General features: G+C 32.7%; 1 protein-coding gene across 1 annotated transcript; it reads right to left on the bottom strand.

The window, feature by feature from the left end:
* Nucleotides 1-5,375: 5,375 nt before the first annotated feature.
* Nucleotides 5,376-7,951, bottom strand: LOC132641342 (polygalacturonase-1 non-catalytic subunit beta). The gene is made up of 2 exons (XM_060358288.1): nt 7,793-7,951; nt 5,376-7,436 (listed from the first exon to the last, which is right to left on the bottom strand). The coding sequence occupies exons 1-2, from the start codon at nt 7,859-7,861 to the stop codon at nt 5,613-5,615; spliced, it is 1,893 nt and encodes a 630-aa protein (XP_060214271.1). The 5' UTR covers nt 7,862-7,951; the 3' UTR covers nt 5,376-5,612.
* Between the last annotated feature and the right edge of the window lie 6,931 nt (nt 7,952-14,882).

Below are 14,882 nucleotides of genomic sequence, written 5' to 3'. Positions count from 1 at the left end.
AAGAGGGTCAGGTTGTACCTGCTTTGGTTGATTGGTGGCACTATATTCCCTGATAATACTGGTTCAAAGCTTAGTTTACACTTTTTGCTTGACATAATCGACCTTGATGCAATAGGCGGGAAAGCTTGGGGAGTAACAGCATTATCATACTTGTACAATTGTCTATGCTGTGCTTCGATGGCTAATAGTCGTGATGTTTGTGGATTTATTGCTTTGTTACAGGTACGTGAATTTCAATATTATATTGCTCTACTTCAGTAGAAATAAGAGATCAAGCAGCATTCTTATAACCACCATTATCCAAATTTTCTATTTTCGGGTTATTTTATTTAATTCAAAAAATATTTATATATTTAAATTTACTTATACAGGTTTGGGCTTGGGAGCGAATAATCCCGATGCATCCATTACTTCGTCCTCCAAGAGTAAACGAACGAGATATTGTATTTGCACAGAAGTGGACTCGTCGTGGAGTTCGTGAAAGTGAGGCACGAGCTGTGCTAGTAGTTTGTAGGGATGTTTTAGACAACCTAACTGATGATCAGGTATTTTTCCTTTTAAATTTTTTTGATAAGAAATGTGAAAAATATAACAACAATAGAGTTTTTATAGATTTGTTCATTTTTTGCTAACTCGTACTGTGATAATGGGTTGATTTTGTTTTAATTTGTTACAGCTTGCTACTGGTTGTGATATTTTTTATTAGCTTTTCTTCTTTTAGCATAATTAGTATTTTGTCTAGGTTTGTTTTAATGGCTAGAAGGTTACTAAACTATTTTATTTTGTTTTTATTTCCATCAAAATCCATTATGGAATTTTCAAGTTAGTCTGTTCTTGTTATGCTTTGGAACTGAATAAAAAAGAAAGTTCTCCTAGCAAGGATTTGGTCATGATACGCTTTCTACTATTGAGTATTTTTTATTCTTCATTTGCACGGTTTGGAAATGATGAAATTTTGTGTATTTAGAAGGAAGAAAATTGCTTGAATGTTCTAATCTTTACTTAACTGAAAATGCATAATGGATGTTTGTTGTAATGAGAAAATGTATAATTTGTATTATAAATTATAAATGACTGTATAATATTTTTGCTATCATAGTTTGTGTGAGAGCCTTATACAGAGGCCATCAATAATGGACTTCCGGAGTGGTGCCGACGTGGTCAAGACATTTGGATGGCGCAGTTGCCACTCATTTGTGGGATCTACAGAGAGTGGCCATGGCGGGTCGGGTCAACCCATAATTTGGTAGGGAGCAGTCTGTTCTGGGAGCACTCCCCCCCCCCCCCCCCCCCCCCACATAGATCATTTAATTTTTCACTGGACAAGCGATTTAGGATAAGTCAGGAGATAGGGGGAAAATTTGAGCAAGCTGAATATTTGTGGGAACGCCGTCGGGAACTAATAGTTGAAGCTCCACACACTATTGTAGCTCCTGGACCGGATTCTGAATATTTTAAATGGTACCGGAGGTACTCCCGCACTTTGATAGGAAATCCAGAATGTACCGTGGATAAGGGATATCAACACCTCACAGGGAGGCACGAAGCACTGGTACGTAACTTTTGGTGCATGTCAAGTTAAATAGACAGTTAATGATGTAGTTCGTCATATCAGTGTGCATGGCAGCCCTATCCCAATATTCATGGAACTTCTTATCAACACCGGGCGGCTAAGTCTTCTTATTTACCATTAGCAGAGCAGCAAGGGCGCTTCTTTTAACAAAATGATCAACAAGATTTTTAAAGGTCAAGAGAACCATGGCAGTAACAGGCAATCCACGAGCTTTCTTCAATAAACCGTTGTAAGACTCAGAGAATAAAATATGATTATATTTACCATGAATACACAATTATACAATCCATGAATAAAGTGAATAAAATATTATTATATTTACCTATCATTGTCCAATTCACTTGGACCAGGATGTGAAGGGTGTCGTACATTACAATTCAAATTATGCAACTGCGTAGTAGGATTACTTGGTCCACCCGTCTCACGATTCTGTCCACTCCAATCAAAGTTATGATCGTGCATTAAAGCCACACTATCATACTGTGTACCATAATTAGTTGTATCATTTGACCGACTACCAAATCCTACAATTGTTTGTTGGTTAACTACACCCCTTGAAAAACCAATATTCAAACTTGGGAGATAGGTAGCACCTCCAAAATCGAACTCATTGTCGGTCGGTACTTCGACCTGGGTAGAGCGTTGAACTGTAGCATACATGTCAAGCGCAGCTATGCATATGTGATTTTTAAAAATCTCAGGACAACGAAGAAATGACGATAAAGATTCATCGTCCGTAATTGGCATCTCACCATAAATTGGTGAACCATCGGCTATAAAAGAACTTGGACATCGTCCGGTTATAACCACCAATAGGTCAGGATCATTTACGAACATTTTACTCCTTAAGACGCGTTGCAGACGATCATATTTTAGGGAAATTGGAAACCTTTGCCCTATTTCAGGACCACGACTGTATCTAACCGAACCTGCTTCATACACAACTTCACCACCCCAAAATAAATACACTTTAACATGAGTTTCCGTCATCTTTTATGAAATATATGAGAGAAAAAATAAAAGTTGAAGAATATGAAACAGATAAGAGAAAAACAATAGATGAAAGATATGAGACGGGTAAAAGAAAATTGAAAGACGAAGGATATACCATAGGTAAAGATAGGACAATATTTATAAACGGAGAAAAATAAAAAATTTCGCAAATTAAGTCACGAAATGTAAAAGATATTATTTTGACAACTATTCAATGCTCGTCTGAAACTGATTGAACCAACAGAAATGAACAAAAAAATTAAATTAAAACCATAGCGACATGGAGAGCAGAAAAACGGTAAAAGGGGGGGGGGGGGGGGGGGGGGGTTCGTTATATACCTGCGAAATGGAACAAAACATTTCGTTGGTATATAAAAGAAAAAAAATCCTATTTCATTGGTATATGAACGAAATACAAAAAAAATATCCTATTTCGTTTTTATATAAACGCAATTAAAAAAAAATTATTTTCCTATTTCGTTTTTATATAAACGAAATACAAAAAAAAAATTATCCTATTTCGTTCATATACCAACGAAATACAAAAAAAAAATATATTCCTATTTCGTTTTTATATAAAAGAAATAAAAAAAATATTTTCCTATTTCGTTTTTTTATAAACGAAATACAAAAAAAAAATCCTATTTCGTTGGAATACAAACAAAATGCAAAAAAAAAAAAAATTATTTGTTACATTTCGCTACAAGTGTAGCGAAATGCAACAAATCCAAAACGGAATAGTATTGATTGTGGGTATTTCGTTGGATAACCAACGAAATACCTATTTTGGTATAAAAAAAAACACATCCTATTTTTGTCTATTAGCTCCACAAATAAACCATTTTGGCACCGGACTCTGTTTTTTTTTCCTCATTCAATAGCTTCCATACTGAATTTTAATGAGATGGCCCATTCGAGAAGAAAAATGGAGTAATTTCATGAATGGTACTTTTTACTTATTAAGCAAAAGAAAAAAAACTTAAGTTTATTTCATCACACCAAAAACTTACTAAATTATTTTGTAAAAAGGCATTCAACTTCGCCTAAACAATTTTTTTTTTCCGGAAAAAACTTGCTGGATACTTAGATAAAGTTGAGTGATTTTCTTTTGTTACAAAAATTAATTTTGTGACTCGCATGATACTTAGGTAAAGTTACATATCTTTTTCATTACAAAAATAATATTCCCTCTGTTTCAATTTGTTTGAACCTATTTCCTTTTTAGTCCGTGCCAAAATGAATGACCTCTTTCCTAATTTGAAAACAAATTCACTTTATGAATGATTTACAACCACACAAATTTTCAAGCCTTATTTTGAACCACAAGTTTCAAAAGCCTTCTCTCTTTCTTAAATGTCGTGCCCAGTCAAATGGGTATAAATTGAAACGGAGGAAGTATGTGACTTTGGTACAATAAAATGAATTATGAGTGACCGTCCATGAAATTAAACCCAAAAATCTCGAGAGATAGAGAGATATGTTTCAAATGTTTACCACATCCATGTCTGCTTTCCTTAGTTTAGTCTATGGCATTTACATTGATGAGACCCTTTGTGAGTTCAAAACACGCATGTTTTCTTTCTCTCTTTCTTTCTTTTGTTCTAACATAATAGCATGAAACTAGAGTAGAGATGTAATGGAAATATTAACAAAATTACTGCGGTGTCATCCTCTCTCATTTTCTTTTTCTCTTGCAACTTTTCCTAGTAAGGGTGTGTTTGGTATAACAAAGATCATTTTTCAAAAATATGTTCTTAATGAGAAAGTCATTTCTAATATTTGGTTACCAAAATATATTTTCCTTAAAAATTAATGTTTATCAAAATCAGAAAAATTACTTCCATATATATATATATATGAGAGAATTCATTTTTTATAATTATTTTAACATCGCACACAAGCCTGCCTACCAAGAAGATCATTTTCAAAATAGAGCTCCAATTCTACTCTAATGAAAGCCAAAATCTCAAAAAAACATATCTAAAAAAGCTTGAAGATTCTAAGCTTTTCAAAAATATGTTCTTAATGAGAAAGTCATTTCTAATATTTGGTTACCAAAATATATTTTCCTTAAAAATTAATGTTTATCAAAATCAGAAAAATTACTTCCATATATATATATATATGAGAGAATTCATTTTTTATAATTATTTTAACATCGCACACAAGCCTGCCTACCAAGAAGATCATTTTCAAAATAGAGCTCCAATTCTACTCTAATGAAAGCCAAAATCTCAAAAAAACATATCTAAAAAAGCTTGAAGATTCTAAGTTACCGTTAGAACTAGTTAAGATAAAACCTATAAAAAGCAAAAGTGTCATGAAAACACTTTCCAATTTTCTAATACTATATATATACATATATATTCTTATTCGCTAACAGAACAACGGCAAAATTTTCACGAAAACTGTCATCCGCTATATATATGCTAAATAAACTGCACTAACAGATTAACTAAGAAGAGGAAATACACTATACACAATATAAGTTGATCAAATAATACTTTTGCGACCAAGTCACGAAAGTTATAAATTATTGAAAGAAAATTGATGGAGAAAGAATAGAGAAAAAACAGGTGAAAAGAGGCATATCACATTTCTGTCACAAAATTATATTTTACCGCTTTTTTACTTTTAATTAAAGATGACATAAGGTACCGTTTATGTAAAATAATTTCTACAAGACTCATCAACTGATTGACATTACCAAAAAGAGAGGTCATTTTAAAAGATGATTGACACATTTTGTTAATCTATTTTCTCTTCTGTATCTTCTAAGAGCATTAAAAAAAATTAAATGCACAAATCATCTAGCAATAACTGCATTACTTTGCCAAAATATAGGGAGACAACAATAGAATGATTACACAATAACAAATGTAAATTGACAGCCATTCAAACTTAATGAAGGCAATGGTGGAACTTACACGAAAGTTATTCAAAATATAAATTGAGTCATTAATAATTAATTACTATATAAGTCAAACCGGTGTTACCTTGCAACACACCCGGTTCATATTCATTCAAATCCTTTATTTACCTTGTATCAATCAGCAATTGCCCAAGTCATATCATTTTCAAATATCCAGTGACAAACCTCAATTTTCCCAGGTCCTGACCCGAGTGCAACGAAGGCTCCGTGACTGGGTCCCCACATAGAAGTATCCACATGGCAAATTGCAACACCATGGTTGATCTTAGCCTTTGAATTCGGGTCCAAAATATCCGCTTCGTAGACCCGAACCTTAGGAACCGAATGACAGTAATACAATAAGTAAGGGAACAAACTCTGATGACAAGACACTGATTTAGTAACCTTTCCACCGTTGATTCCCTTGACCGATCCTATCATGATATTTCCCTTTGACCCTTTTGTATTCTCAGTTGTCCTAACAACAACGTTTCGGCCCAACACTGAAGTTGCGAAATCAATCATATCTTCAGCTGAGTTAACACACCGTTTCGTCTCACCAGCACTCGGTGCTCTTTCACACTCCGCCAATGCATCGCCGATCATCTTTGCTATCGGAGAATCATCGGCGGCGTGGAAGATTTTCTTCAACTCACCAATCTTGGAGGTCGAAAACGGTAATTTCGCAGCAATAACCCGGGGCAGAAACGACCTTTTAGGCATCTTATCCTTTATATCTGGCATAGGCATAACTGCACCACTCTTCAACATCTTCTCCCTGAAAAACTTTCCAGGCTCAACCCACCTGTTATTCACCTTTTTGCCACCGTTGACCTCAGTCAACGAAGCTAAAACTTGTGAACTTTTGTTTTGGTAATTAGAAAAAGTGGCAGTATCTTTGACATAATCTTTGAAGGTGTTGTTAACCCCATAAGTCTTGAAATTAACATGTGGGTTATTAGCCCCTTTACCATAGCCAGTAAATACATCAGTACCTTCATTGAAAGATTGGCCATAGTTGGTAAAATTTGCTTCGCCAGCATTTGCATCTTTGACATAATTACTGAACTTGTCATCACCAACATTTGATTGATCTCTGTAGTTGGCAAAAGTCTCACTTGGACCATTACCACTAACACCATAGTTCTTGAAATTATTTTGAGGATTATTACCATTGGTAGCATAAGATGTGAAATTTTGGTCTTCCCCATTAGCATTCTGACCATAGTTTGTAAATGTTGAACCTAAAACATTTGTGTCAGTTCCATAGCTGGTGAATTTACTATCAGCCCCATTTGCATTTTTGCCATAGTTTTGAAAAGATTGGTCACCAGCATTTGCTCCTTGTGAGTAAGTTGTGAATTCTTGGTCTGCACCTACTCCTTGGTCAGAATAGGAAGTGAACTTAATATTGGGGACATTGACATTTGGGCCATAATTTTTGAATTCACCTTTACCCCCATTAGAATGTGAGGTATAGGTGTTGAAACTTTGGTCAATAACATTTCCATCAGGGGCATAATTGGCAAATTTTTGATCATGTGGGGAACCTCTACCATAGCGCCTGAAAGAATCTACAGGGATGTTTTCTCCATCAGAGTAGTTCTTGAATGAGTTGAATCCAACACCAGGATTATTGGTGCCATAATTTGTGAAGTTTTTGTCACTATATGAGGTAAAGTGAACATCTCCACTGTGTTTTTCAAGACTTGGTAACAAATCTGGTGCACACATGAGATTTGCTGAAGAGCAAAAGGATTGAAGTTGTGTGGTGAGTGCGTTTTGATCTGCAACAAGCTTTGTGTAAGTTGCATATTGGGCAGCATTTAATGGAGATGCCTTGTTGAGAAGGAACCATGGTTTTGGTAAGTTGTTTGAGACTTGTTTCTTCCAGTACCTAATTAGATAGCCTTTTGGTGTAAATGGGTTCCCATTTTCTCCATCTCCAGCCACAACAACCTGCATTTACAACACCCTATGAGTACATAAAGTCACAAACTTTATGAAAAATCAAGATTTACTTTATTGGCACCCAAATGAGTACATAAAAGTTTCAATCTTTATGGCAAATCAAGAATACTTCATTGACACCCAAATGAGTACATAAAGTTACAATCTTTATAACATAATCAAGTTTTTACTTCATTGACAACCAGAGTGTACTACATAAAGCTACAATCTTTATGACAAAATCAAGATTACTTCATTGACATTTGACACCCAGTAAGTACGCAAAGTTACATTCTTTATGGCAAATCAAGATTAGTACAAGAAACTGAAATAGATGAGCAGAAGAGTTAAAGATTGTTACTTACATTGAAAGATGGTAATGAGGACAAAAGAACAAGTAAGATGCAGGAAGGAAGAAGAATTTTAGTGAGCATTTCTTTGGTGTGAAACACAGAGAGAGAGAGAGAAGGTGAAGAGTAGAATGTTGGTGGGGAGTGTTTGGTTAGAGGCACAAAATTTATAGTAGAAGGTTCTATAAGAGTATAGTAGAAATTAGAGAAAGATGAGAGTGTGGGGTTAGTTCTGTTCTTGCCCGTTTGAAGTTGAAACACTATCTATCACTATTTTCTAGTACTATATGTTTGAGTGTTTTGGTTTCTTGATTAATCACATGCTTTTGAGATGATTTTTTGTTGCACAGTTTTTGGTAACTGAAATGGATTATACTAGTAAGCTAAGCTTTTGCTTTGTTCATCCCCTTTTGTTTTATATTTGCTTTCTAATGTGGAATATTCATTTCTTTGCAAAAAATCAAGTTGGGTACTTTTTTAAGCTCCACTAGAAGCCCTCAAAATAAACATTTCAAATTCAGTTCACATTTTCAAAATAGGTAAATCCAAATCTCTAGGAATCAGTAATACTCCATTTCACTTTTACTTGTTCAGTATTTTAAAAATAGATTTTCACTTTTACTTGTCACTTTTAACATATCAAGAAAAGATAATTTATTTTTTTCTGTTTTACCCATAGTATTAAATACTTATTTCAAATTATTTTTCAAATTCAATAAAAATATACATCAATTAATATGAGTATATTGATAAATTATGCACTTCATTTATTATTTCTTAATAGTGTGAAAAGTCTAAAGTGAATAATAAAAATTGAACGGAGTGAGTATTAAAATGACCCTCTTTGAGATTGACAAGAGTCATCATTTATTTTTTATTTAGACAAGAAAGATTTGAAGAGAGGGCTAGTGAATAGATCAGGGGCATTAGCATTTTGGGAACTCGTAATATCAATGAATTTCTTTGAGATTGAGAAAGAGTCTTCATCACTGAGACAAATAAGGCTTAAAGACAAGACTACCCTAAATATTAGGGCATTAGTACATTGGGCCCCTCCCCCCCCCCCCCCGCACAAACCCCCACCCACGTCGCAGAAAAGCATAAATAGTTTCTTTAAATTAACTTCTAAGCACCGATAATGTACAATTTTTGACAAATATCATATTAAGTGCGCTTGCAACAAACTGTTTATGTATGATAAGGGTTTAAGTTGCTTCTATACGTCAGTTTGGAGAATCTTTTAAGCTATTAAGTTTTTCAAAATAAATAAATAAATATATATATATATATATATTCCTTAAAATGTGATATTTATAATATTAAAAGTAAAACATAATATACGCTACAATAGTTGATGATGACTTGATAGTGTGAAAATTCTTTATACTGGCAGTATATATAACTTAAGCTCCTGTGATAAGCTTAATATGTAAAATATAACTTGCTATAACCGGGCGTCAAATATTTTCGCATTGCGCTTTATATAAGTTAAGTTCTTATATTGAAAGGTTTGGCTTGGTATTGTGATGAAATGGTAAGTACTCTTTAATCTTTAATCAGATATCAAATGTTCGATTCTTGAGTATGGAGTCGCGTTTTACTCTCAATGTGAAACTTTCCAGCGCGAATTCAAATTTAATCGAGCGTTTTACTCTTGGAACTTTCCTGCACAAATTCAAATTTAATCGAGCTCCAACACAGATATGGAATTACATCAAGTGAAAAACTTAAAAAAATTACTTGGGGTGGTGAGGGGTAGGGTTATCGTGGGGAAGGGGGTGTGCATTTTGAGGCTAAATTTAGTGACAGATAAGCCATAGAAGCCGCGTCAAAATGTGCACAAGAACCACACTGATTGTACGTTTTTTGGTTTCAAATGGGTTGTGAACGCGTTATTTTTTTTTTTGTTTTATGTAATGAATTTTTTCTGCAACTTTTTGTGATCCTTGAATTCTAACCTTCAATAGTAATACTCTCATGTGTTCCATTATATTAATTATTGCTGCTCTTTTCATCTCTCCTACCAAACTTTATCCTTTTATTTTATTTTATTTTATTTTAAGTGAAAGATGATAAACTTGCATTTGTACCTCTTGGTCAGGGACAAAAGCCCGTGACAATGGCAAAATCTGTAATTTTCCCTCTCTTCAAGGATTTTCTTGGTATACTATTCTTATTCTTCTTCTCACTTATCTCTCTTGTGGCCACTAAATTCTTGAACCAGGATTGGTTTTTGTTTTTGTTATAATAACTGTTAAAAGTTTTTGTGTAGTGTATTTGTAAACTATTATTAATATATATACATCTCTCTCCCTTTCCAGCGAGGATATAGAATTGATATACTTCCTCCGGATTAAAAAGAGTATTCAATTAGTTATTTTTATACCCCTTCAAAAAATAACTTCTAGATAAAAAATAGGTAATTTGACTAAACTGCCTCTAATCGGGACAAATCTGAAAAAATAAGATTAATTCTTTTTTAATTTAATATGTGAATATTCTTTCTTATTTCAAAAAAAAAAAAAAAAGTTAAGCGCACGCGCTTTTTTATTCCGAAGGAGTATAATTTAATTTCTGCTAGTACGTCATCTGATGAATTTTTGATGTTTTTGTGACTTAAGAGTTCACTGAGACATGGGCCTCCACTTTATAGAAATTTATTTTTATTTTTATTTTATGTTTCTTTTGCTTTTTAATTTACATTTCTTTGCACGGATTGCCCTTCTTTTGGGGTGGTCTTTAAATTTTACCCCTCATATTTGTGTTCTTTAAGTTTTGCCCTTCGCTTGGATATCTGAGGTTCTGGGTTCGAACCCCCGCTCAGGCATAAAATAAAAAATTAATTTCGCAAGACAGGGCTGGGGGGAGTGTATGCCGGATCCGGCATACAATCCTTAAGGATAAACTAAAGTTATGCCGGAGGGGGCAGACTTTTCCTTGAGACATTTTTTTTTTTACTTTTCAAGACAAACTTTTAATTATGCCTTAAGAAAAAGTTCCGTCTTATGGGGCATACTTTTAGTTATGCCTTAACTAAAAGTGTGTCCTATAAAATATAACTAAAAGTATGCCCCATAAGGCGGAACTTTTCCTTAAGGCATAACTAAAAGTTTGCCTTAAGGAAAAGTTCTGCCTTATGAGGCATACTTTTGGTTATGCTTTAATTAAAAGTCTGCCCCATAAGGCATAGTTTCTTAAGGAAAAGTTTTGCCCCATAAGGCATAACTAAACTATGCCATAAGGCATAACTTTAGTTTTTCCTTAAGTGGTCGTTTGGTTTGAGGTCAAAATAGTCCCGGGATTACAATCCCGAGACTAATTTATACCATATGTTGGTATTATTTTATACCATCTGAAAGATGGTATAAAATAATCCCAGTATAAGTGGGTTAAGAAGGCATAAGTTGAGTTATTCCAGCACTAATTTTTATACCACGTTTGGTACAAGGTATAAAATAATTCCGAAATAAATTTATACCTTATACCAAACGTGATATAAAAATTAGTACCGGTATAACCCATGTTATACCTTAAACCAAACGACCCCTAAGGACTTTATGCCGGATCCGGCATACAATCCTTAAGGAAAAACTAAAGTTATGCCGGAGGGGGCAGACTTTTCCTTGAGACATATATATATTTTTTTATTTTTTTTTTACTTTTCAAGACAAACTTTTAATTATGCCTTAAGGAAAAGTTCCGCCTTATGGGGCATACTTTTAGTTATGCCTTAACTAAAAGTGTGCCCCATAAAATATAACTAAAAGTATGCCCCATAAGACGGAACTTTTCCTTAAGGCATAACTAAAAGTTTGCCTTAAGGAAAAGTTCTGCCTTATGAGGCATACTTTTGGTTATGCCTTAATTTAAAGTCCGCCCCATAAGGCATAGTTCCTTAAGGAAAAGTTTTGCCCCATAAGGCATAACTAAACTATATCTCGAGGAAAAGTTATGCCCCCTCCGGCATAACTTTAGTTTTTCCTTAAGGGCTTTATGCCGGATCCGGCATACACTCCCTCCAGTCCTGCCTTGCAAAATTATTTTTTTATTTTATGCCTGAGCGGGAGTTTGAACCCAGAACCTTAGGTATCCAATCTAAGGGCAAAACTTAAAGACCATAAATATGAGGAGTAAAATTTAAAGACAGCAAATATGAGGGACAAAATTTAAAGACCTCCCCAAAAGAAGGGCAATTCTGCGAATTGCCCTTTAATTTATTAAAAACATATGTGATTGAGGGATTTAATGAGAAACGTATAGTGACATCTTAACGGTCTAGTTGTGGTCAAACTTTTTTCAAGAATCCTTCTTTGTCTTTTTTTTTTTTTTTTTGACTGTTAAAAAAATATAATCTTGTTAAATTATTCACTAATATAATGCCTCTAAAGAGATATCAACAAAAACCAATTCATTATTTATCATATTTAATTATTATTATGATAATGTTGTTTATAAGTAACTAATTGCATGACAGAGCTACAACTAGCATTTGAAATTATTGATTTAGGATGATGATGCAAAAGATTATTGGATTTTTCTCAGTGCAATTTGGATCCAAGAACCTCATTGCAAAAATAAAGGAGCTTAAAAGAAAAAGATAACAGAAAAATACTAATCAATCGATCTTTAAAATTTACAAGTAAAGTTTTTTAATCATTTGACTACTTTATTTGTAGTTTAGTGATTTTTATAATCAACTCCACTTGAAATATCTTCTGTAAGACCGTTATTTTTAAGACGTTAAATGAGAAAAAGATTATTAACAAAGCTTTAGCAATTATAACGTTATAAAAGTTTGCATTACAGCGTCTTTAACTAAGTAACAGTTTGACTATAATCATAACTGGATTTGAACTAAATCTACATCCTAGTATTCATCATGATCCTTGTGAAGTGAACATAGTTAACAACCTTTTAATCCGAAAATTATCTGATCTATTTGCATTTACATTATTATATCAAATTACACCTAAAGTGGGTGTAATCTAGCGGTCAACGAAGTGAGTTGAGATTAATGAAGTCTTATGTTTAAATTTTATGGAGGCAAAATCACTTAGATGAATTCTTCTCATTTGTTCATGCCTCAGTAGATACATATGCTGGGGGAAGATAAATTAGTCGAGGTGTTTGTAAGCTGACCTTAGACACCACATTTATACCAAAAAAAAAAAGTTATTATATCAAATTATTATCAAACTTTAGTACGCTGCAAATAAAATCATATAGAAGTTCATTTTTAGTTTTATCGTGAGCATATCAAATTGTACCAAAAAAAGAAGTGAGCAGATCAATAAATTAGGGGCCAATTTGCACGATTGGCCTTCATACGGACTGGTTTTTAATTTTTGTCCCTCAATTCGCTGATCTTTAATTTTAACCTTTCGCTTAAAAAGGTGGCCGAAAATATCCTGAGGTTCTACGTTCGAAACTCAGCAGAGTAAAATATAATAGTAATTTCTCAAGGCATAGGTTTCTATGATCCTATGTCTGCGAAGTTACATAGAACCGGAGACAATAAACTTTGCTTGAAGGCATAACTAAAAGTCTGCCGGAGACGGTTGCAGACTTTTGGCAAAAGCCTTGCCTTGTGATTTTTTTTTTACTGAGTAGGGGTTCGAATGTAGAATCTCGAGATATTTTCGGCCATCTTTTTAAGCGAAAGATAAAATTAAAGACCAGAAATTTGAGGGACAAAAATTAAAGACCACCCCAAAAGATGGGTAATCCACGCAAAAAAAATGTAAATTAGGGTTCTAGTTTTACTGAAGGCCCGTTTGTTCTTTTTTTTTTTTTTTTTTTTTTTGTAGAACAATGTTCGGTTATATTATTGAACAGATTTTTTGAAAATATTTTATGACGAGTTTTAAGTTTGAAAAGATTATTTTAATGGGTAAACTACGTATATATACATATTAAGGAGAAATATTTACGAAACGTGACTATAGTTTTCTATTTACAAAAAAATAACATTACCAACCCTATAACAAACATACTTTTTTAAAAAAAAAAATTTAAAAAAAAATAATATTTTTCCCCCCAAAAATTTATGTATGAAATATGTATATTTCGCTTAAAATTTAGTGTATGAAAATTGTATGAAATGCGTATATCTCGTTCAAGGCTTAAAAAATTCGCTCAAAATTGTATGTATGAAAAAGGTATGAAATTTGTATCTCGCTCAAAGCTTAGAATTTCGCTCACATTTTCGTGTATAAAGTTCATGTTAGATTTCTCTAAAATTAATACAACTACAACAACATTGTATACAACTTTGATACAACATTCAAGACTTAAAATAATCGCTTAAATTTTTGTGTATGAAATGTGTATATCTTGCTCAAGGCTTAAAAAATTCGCTCAAATTTTGTGTATGAAATGTGTATATCTCGATCAAGCTTAAACATTACGCTTGAATTTTTATGTATGAGAATGGTATGAAATGTGTTTATCTCGCTCAAGACTTAGAATTTCATTCACATTTTGTGTATGAAAAACTATATTATAAATTTCACTTACACATACACATTTCATACATTTTTCATACAGCTTTCATACACACAAATTTGAGGTAATTTTTTTTAAGCCTTTGAGCAAAAAAAAAATTAAAAATATAATTTTTTAAGTTTAAATATATATTTTTTAAAAATATTTTTTGTTAAAAAAATATTTTCTGAAAATAAAATAAAATAAAAAAATATATATGAAAATCCGTCATGTTTCATAAAATATCGTTATATTTTGTAAATAAGAAAAATTATCGATATATTTCGTAAATATTTCTCCTTAACATGTATATATACGTAATTTTTCCTATTGTTTTAATCAATTTTGCAAGTTATTATCACCCAATATCTTTTTTTTTTTTTTACCTTTTTCGTTAGACATATGTCCAAACATAATTTCAAAATTTTTTTCAAATCATATTTGTAATGTCCAAACCCCTATATAGTTTAATTTGGGACCTCTCTTTGTCGGTTTATGTCAAATTCTTATCTCCTTTGGGTCAATATAGCTATCAGCACAAATGATTGAAGGTTCATGATACTGTCAGCTACTTTTTTAACTAGAAACTAGAAAAGTCGTCAATTTTTGTTTTTTATCTATG

The sequence above is a fragment of the Lycium barbarum genome, chromosome 5 (genome assembly GCF_019175385.1).
Source record: "Lycium barbarum isolate Lr01 chromosome 5, ASM1917538v2, whole genome shotgun sequence".
Lineage (NCBI taxonomy): Eukaryota > Viridiplantae > Streptophyta > Magnoliopsida > Solanales > Solanaceae > Lycium > Lycium barbarum.
The sequence above is the reverse complement of the archived record's forward strand: the minus strand, read 5'-3'. Positions and strand labels throughout refer to the sequence as shown.

What these genes read in the sequence shown, in the direction of transcription:
- LOC132641342 (XM_060358288.1), bottom strand. Translation starts at nt 7,861, where the DNA reads ATGCTCACTAAAATTCTTCTTCCTTCCTGCATCTTACTTGTTCTTTTG. An exon ending in CCTCATTACCATCTTTCAAT is followed by an intron (nt 7,437 to 7,792) that starts GTAAGTAACAAT and finishes TTGTAAATGCAG; the next exon opens with GTTGTTGTGGCTGGAGATGG.